Genomic DNA, 7,681 nt, shown 5'->3' with positions numbered 1-7,681 from the left:
GTGCAGTAATGGGCTACTCCACCAGCTTGGTGTTACTTAATTAGTGCAGACAGTGGCTGTTTTATGAAAATGTTAACAGTTATTCTCAGATAGTCGTTCTAATTTCAGTTAATTCCACTCAAAATAATAATTTACCGCACATTTAAATCACAGTAAATGCTTTTTATGTTCAATCTGTAGCCTAAAACCTGTGGAGTTATGATGTCATTCCATTAATATTTCTAGGTCTTACACTATTTTTTAATTTTTTTTTTTATAAATATACAGATAAGAAAGTCAATATATCACATCTTTAACCCTCCCGTTGTCCTTGGTTCAAAATGACCCGGAGCTGTGTTCAACCAAGTTCTATTTTATTTCTATATTTATTATATTTTTTGGGATCATGGTGATCATTCTTTAAAGAAACCCTCACAGCCTCCTTGTCACCAATGATCCCAAAAAACATGAAAAATAAAATAGAACTTGGTTGAACACAGCTGCGGGTCATTTTGACCCAAAGACACGGGAGGGTTAACATCCCAATTCTTCATACTCTTCATGTCCAGTAGAAAAAACACAGATCTCCAAATTTAATGAGTTTGAATTTGAAAATTTCTGCTAACTTGAAGGATTAAAATTTTTTTTATGGGTTGAGAAAATATAACCTCTTATGATAAATAAAGGTTCCTCGTGGATTCATTGTTTTTTTTGAGCTTTTTCTGAGCGCTCTCAGGACAACGATGCCACAGAGATTTGATGCTCTTGTAGAATATGATTTATGGGCTGTAGATTAAACTAACCAACAGTTTATAACAACTTATATTGCAGCAGCAGTATTATTAATTCAAAAGCATTTTTACTGCACAGTATGTACTTTAACTTTAAGTAAATTACGCTTCTATACTTTTACTTCACTAAGGACTTTTTTTTTTGCAGTGAAGTATTTTTCACAGTGTAATTGAAGTACATTTTACTTGAATAGGCTACTTCTTCCACCCCGGTTTCATGAGCATATTTAAACTTTGGAGACAGCCACGTTAGCACGGGGGAAAAGTTGTAAGCAGGGTGACAGCTAGCCTGACTTCAAATTGGCAAAAACTCTAAAGTTGAACCACATATCTCTTTTGTTTAGTAGGATTTTTGAAATATGTGTCCTCCTCCTTCTAGTCTCTAAGCTAACTGAGCTAGGCTAACCACTTCCTGGCTGAAGCTTGATAATCGACACAGACATGAGAGTCATGTCAACTCTTCTGACACCATTTTTGGAAAAAGAAAGTAATATTCATAAATGCTGAATTATATCTTTCTTTAACCTTATCGGTCAAATAAAGCTCTGCCACTTGTAACCTCAAGCCACTGATAAGTACATAATGACATCAGACAAAACAATTTCTTTGTTTGTCCTCCAGAACAACGGCCTGGAGACAGAGAACCTCCGGACTCTGTCCCACAAGCTGAACGCTTCAGCGAAGAACCTCCAGAACTTCATCCTGGGCCGGCGGAGGGGCGGACACTATGATGGACGAGCTTCCCGAAGGCTACCCAATGATTTCCTCACCCTACAGTGGTGGATCTAATTGGAGCAGCCAAGAACCTGCTGGCCTGGCTCGACAGGTAGGGACCACACTTAGGCCTTGAAATAAATATAGGCCTTTGATTTGTAAGCCCAGTATAGATGACAGGAAAATCAAGGTACAGCATGAATTATGCTGTGACTTTACTACTATAGCACAGTAATGCTTTACTTTTACCTGGTTGTGGCTGAAAATATTGGCATCATTTCCACAAAAATAAAAAATAAAAAACTTTTGAGATGACAACGTCTCTCTCCTACCAATCTTGTCATCAGACAGTGGGGTCTGCTGTTTTGAACTGTAGCATTGTATTTCTTTTGTGTACCTCTTACACAGTACCAGTACAATAACACGGTATTTCATAGATGAAGTACAAGCATAAGGTTGTTTTTGTTTCATTATCTTGATTTTAGATGAGCTAATGGGACCACATGAAGCTGAGAACACATACAACAAAGCAATGCTGAGTTTTAGCAGCTTCGTAGCCTCCTGGCCATGATCTAAAACCAAATACTGTTGTTTGTTTTTATCTTTTGCTTTTGTGCTTTGAGAGAAGCAGAAAACATCTTTTGTTTCTCCCTCTCTCACCGCCCTCTTCAATCTGTTAAAATCACACTTCTAGCACATAAATGACAAGAAAAAAAAAAAATAAAAACATAATATAATAATATAATACTCCCGTAAAACCTTTTAAACGAGCTCTTTGTTTCCTAAAGTTAAGATTTATCAGATTATCATTTCTGTTAAAATGTTTTCTTTCAGGTCACCGTTTGCCAGTGTGACAGAATATTCATTACTGAAGAACAACATTGTGCAGCTCTGCCTAGAATTAACCACCATTGTACAACAGGTGCGTTCAACTACTCATTCACAGCTACACGTGATGCATGCAACACATTCCGCCTTTTCCATATACATCACAATAAAGGTCATGATTTGAATTGAGAGGACACATCTAAAGTGGGGTTAGATTGGGAGCATCAATGTGGATGGTGCTTGTTCTGGTGTGTACAGTAGCTCATTTCTATAGATCTGACTGTGTGTGGAACATATGTCCATTGCCACAGACTGTTTGCAGCATGGCTGACGGGGCGAGTAGCTCTCAGTGGCAGCCTTTAGCGATGTATGCACTTGTTAGAGTTCATCCCCTGCCTAACTTTTACTGTAAGCTGTGATGGAGTGAACTAGGGGTCTCTTATTTCCTGTCCTCCTTCTGCTCCACCTCTGGCTCGCTCCCTCGTGTTAATTCACCGCCACCCACACACACACTTGCACTTTTTAAAGAATAAAACTGAAGGTGCGTGCGTACACACCCTGATACTGTAGACATGTCATTGTTGGGACGGAAACTATGTCTGCTCTCTTGGACCCCCTCCACGTCCTCCCAGTAAGAGCCTGCTTAGCGTGTGTGTGAGAGTGTGTCTGTACTTGTGCCCAGAGTGAGTCCTGGAGCCGAGCAGATAACACCCATCCCCTCTTACAAGGGCCAGAGGAGAGCGACGAGCGAAGGGCCACCGTATAGGTTCACAATGGGCCAAATGATCATGTGGGTGCCAGGGTGCAGCGAGACAGACAAAGGTGGCAGCGCTGCCCGCACTAATGCATCAAACAGATGAATTAACTGCTACCATGCACATCTGGTGAATTCAGTGGGCTGCTTTCCCAGAAATAGATTAACTATCAGCTGTCGTTAAATAACAATCAGTCATGTTCAAATAATGTGGTTTCTAAAGCCTGAGGAGGCTCCAGGCAGCAGAGTAGAACCAGAACTGGTCCATCCAACATGAGTCTGCTTACACTTTAAAGTAATGTGTATAATGCTGAAGGTTTGAAACAAAAAAGCTGACTGCTCATGTTCTCCAAAAGTCATCCATTTCTTCCTGTTGGACATCTCATTTCTCTCATTTCCGTCTCTCCTGGTTGTTATATTTGGAGGAGAGAGATATCTGACCCAGCGTGCGGATATTCACACTGACGTTTCCTCCATCTCATGTACTCTTCTTCTTTCTCTTTCTCTGCTCCTCTCCTGTTACAGGATTGCACTGTGTATGAGACAGAGAATAAGATTCTTCATGTGGTAAGTTTTTCCCCATTGAGAGCAAATGCTTGTTTACATTTCAATGATGATTAGAAATTGTAGGCCTGTTTCTATCAGGCGTTACATGTTCAATGTCTGGATGGAGCAGATCTCTGTGAATGGCAATCTTCATATGACGATAAAGACAGTAACAAGCAGCTGAAAGCACCAATAAAATCTCTTAGTGCCTTTATTTAAATCTCCCTTTTCAGGATCTAGAATGAAGTAGTTTCCCCTGTATTTCAGCATTGTTACATATGTAGTTGCATCACACATGAGCATATTTCCAAGCTGGTGGCTTATTGCAAGTTACTTGCCATTTTGCACATTTCTATCACTTAATTGGTGCCACGCAGAATTATAATTTTCCAAGATAATGCTATTTCTTCTGGTTGACTTTTGCAGTTTTTCTCAGAACTCTTTGGATTGATTCTGTTTGTAAAACAAAACAGCATTATTTAAACTGATACGTCTGAGTGAACTTCACTTGAAATTGATCTTATGATTGTGTTTTTTGTGTGTGTCTTTGCATGTTTGAATACTGTGTGTTTTTGTGGGAATTTGTGGCACAAATTTGTACACGTTGAAGTGCAAATGAGCCTGAGGCCTTTTGAGAGCTTGAATGTAGCCCTGTGTGTTTGTGTATGTGTGTGCTGTGTGTATTGTGTGTTTGTGTGTTTGTGTGTGTCTGTGTATGATGGAGAACTGTCTGCGTCCACGTGTGAAATCGAGTGAGCAGCTAGTGTCTGATCTGGGCTGACAGTTGGATTGGGACACTTCCTGCTGCCATTCAAGGTCAGGTGGTTGAATCCAAATGAAATATTGGCAGGGGGATTTTGTCTGAGCATTCAATGGCTAAGAAAATACTCCATTTAAATGAAATATCAATGTATGGCAAACGTAGTATATCTTTCTAAAAACAAACCAAGCCACTTGACTTTATTTCACGTTTTAGTCTTTGCATCATGCGATGTCCTCTTTTCAAAATTAGTCACCCCTGAAGCTTTTTGGTTGCGGTTTCACAGCTGTCATTTACCTCTGTTGTTACAGGCCTGACAACAACACAGGACAATGACATCAGTCAAACTCAAATATTTAAATGGTTCCCCAGCACACACACACACACACACACACATACACACACACACACACACACACACACACACACACACACACACACACACACACACACACACACACACACACACAACCCCCAGTGCCAGACTGAAGGCTACACATGACTAAGTCTGTTCTGTGTGGGAGGTTTATGTGTGAAACGGAGACAGCATGAAACATGAGAGAGAGAGGAGGAGCTGATTGTCTTTAGATGCAGATCCTTATTTACGATGTATGTCTGAAAAAAAATCAAATGGAGGTTAAGTGACACAGATAGTAACCCTATACAGGTAGGATCACACACATAGGGTAAGACACCTATCTGGTGTTTTACCATTTCACTTTGTAACAGTATGGTGCACATATGGAAGATGAAATATAGACAATGTGTCATCTTAATGACATAACATTTTGTTCCACTTTGGTTAAGCAAAATAAAGCCAAAGCAATACCTATAAATATTTTAAATTATGTAGATGTAGCCAATTTAAGTGCAACTAACTTCTAAATGCTACTAACTAATTATCTGCCTAAGTATTTGCTACTTTCCTGCAAACGGACTAACAGAAAACTACTTTACTGACCAGCGATGGAAGATAATACATTTTGTCACTTATTTTCATGTAATAGACAGAGTGTGCTTTAGTCCACTGTATTTTCATACATTAAGTCAGCCCATAGAATTATTATGACACAACTATATAAAGTGATGATGAAATGATCTGCACCTTAACCAACTCTAACATTAAAATTCTGCTGACATTTTAATGCACATCATAACAATCAAGTAATACAAACACATAATAATTATAGTAACTCCTCTAAACGGAGTCATTCTTTGAATTTAGCTCAAAGTTTTGCTAAAATTCTGAATGCATGACTCCTACCCTTAAAGCAGTCTTTTTACATGGTTGTATTGATGGTTTTCCTGAAGTGATGTATGTGTGTGGTGTGTTGCAGACAGACATACGGTTCAGTATATAAGAGTCAGCCCTGTGAATCCACCATGAGGTTCAGAGACTGTTTACTGTAGTGGTAGTTGTACGTTTCTCGGCTTCTGCTCAATAATGCAAAACTCAGTGCTACTGTGCTCTCCTCTAGACTACGGCCTGCAGCAATCAGATGGACAGGGATGGGGTGTGTGTGTGTGTGTGTGTGTGTGTGTGTGTGTGTGTGTGTGTGTGTGTGTGTGTGTGTGTGTGTGTGTGTGTGTGAGAGAGAGAGAGACAGACAGAGAGAGAACGAGAGAGAGTAGGTGGGAGGGAGGGAGGGCGATGGGGAGAGAGACAAGAGAGATAAGATATGAGCATGTGTGAGTCTGTGTGTCTGATGGAGCGTGAAGTGTGTATGTTTTTATGTGCATGCATGCATAAGGATGAGAGGAATTACATAAGACTGTCCTAGTTGTGTGTTTTCCCTTTCCCTTGTTTTCTCCCTTCTCCTCCTGGACGCTTCCTCCCACCTCCCTGCCTTTCTCTTCCTCTCTTCCACTTTCCTAGTACAGCTTCTCCATCTTTTTCTCTGTCTCAGTTTGTATTTGCTGCAGTGTGTGTGTGTGTGTGTGTGTGTGTGTGTGTGTGTGTGTGTGTGTGTGTGTGTGTGTGTGTGTGTGTGTGTGTGTGTGTGCATGTATGACCATGCATGTGCAGACGAAGCATCACGCAGCGGTGTGTGTTGTGTGCGTGAGAGAGAAGGTGCGAGTCAAAGAGGAATAAAGTGCAAGAATGAGAATGAGGAAGGTGGTGCTGATGGTGGTGGTGGGTGTATGTGTGTGTGTGTGTGTGGGGGGGGGGTCTACTGGAGCTTAATCTATTTGGCAGTGTACTACGTCTGGCTTTCTGTTTGACTGCTCTTAAATCTCACGCCAGCCAGCCACATAAGTTAACTTGCCTATAATCTGTGCTCTGATGCTCTGGAGGCGTGTCAGATCAAGGCAGAGCTGGAGGAGTTGGGAGTCTCCACGCTGGTGACTGGCCTCTTGTCTCTTGGGCCCGGTGTTAATCCCAGGTCAAGAGTATTAGTCCAATGATCAAAGAGGAGCACAAGCAGAGACACAACATTGTCACTCGCTGTGGTACATCCAGTTGATGACTTCACATGCTATTTATGGCTCTATAGGCAGCATTAGAAATTAACTGCTTCTACTTCTTTCCCACATATTTCCGACTTTTTTTTCTTCTATTTCCGACTTTTTCATTTTTCAAATTAAAGCTCAAAATTCTCGTTTGGTGCCTGGTTATGACATGAACAGTTGCAAACATCCCATTACATAATGTTTACGAGTTGAATAGAACATAATACTACTGGATAAACAGAAAACTAGACAGGCGGTGTAATGTTCAAATAAGTGACCCAGAAAAGGATGGAAGTATGTGTGGATTTGTGTGTGTGTGTGTGTGTGTGTGTGTGTGTGTGTGTGTGTGTGTGTGTGTGTGTGTGTGTGTGTGTGTGTGTGTGTGTGTGTGTATGCAAGAAACAGAGAAAGAGAGAGCATCACATGGCCAGCTCACTGAAGATTCTCCACCTTTTCCCTCACACTGAATGAATCATAGGCTGTGAGCTATTGTGTGTGTGTGTGTGTGTGTGTGTGTGTGTGTGTTTTTGCACGTCACATTGTGTGTGTATATTGAAAATGCCCTCTGTTCAATTCATAGCTATAATCCAGTAATTGCTCATTAGGATTGAGATCGGATGATTATTTTATGCAGGGGTCATCACACAAGCAGCGTGACACGTGTGCAGAGATCATACTGTATATTCTCTTACATTTATACCTGTTACATTCCTGTATGTGTGTTTGCATGCATGTGCACTAAGCAGCAATGCTACAAGGTAGGGTAACAGTCTCTGTGTAGATCCGCTGCAAACAGTCAACCGAGATTAGGCAGCGATGTTGCTGATGATAAATTAACTTGCACGCGTGACCGAGCAG

The 7,681-nt window shown here is 40.9% G+C and overlaps 1 protein-coding gene across 1 annotated transcript in view; it reads left to right on the top strand.

The window, feature by feature from the left end:
* The window catches only part of LOC138211153 (connector enhancer of kinase suppressor of ras 2), a 57,952-nt gene that overhangs the window by 17,790 nt on the left and 32,481 nt on the right, over positions 1-7,681 (top strand). Inside the window, 4 exon segments of the mRNA XM_069170835.1 lie at positions 1,392-1,541; positions 1,544-1,596; positions 2,319-2,406; positions 3,592-3,633. Of these exon segments, the coding sequence (XP_069026936.1) occupies positions 1,392-1,541; positions 1,544-1,596; positions 2,319-2,406; positions 3,592-3,633 (333 nt within the window).

Source organism: Embiotoca jacksoni, unplaced genomic scaffold (genome assembly GCF_022577435.1).
Source record: "Embiotoca jacksoni isolate LCO1_2020_lvr unplaced genomic scaffold, fEmbJac1.0.p SCAF_5, whole genome shotgun sequence".
Classification (NCBI taxonomy): Eukaryota; Metazoa; Chordata; class Actinopteri; family Embiotocidae; genus Embiotoca; species Embiotoca jacksoni.
Note: the sequence above shows the minus strand (reverse complement) of the source record. Positions and strands in the feature narration are given on the sequence as shown.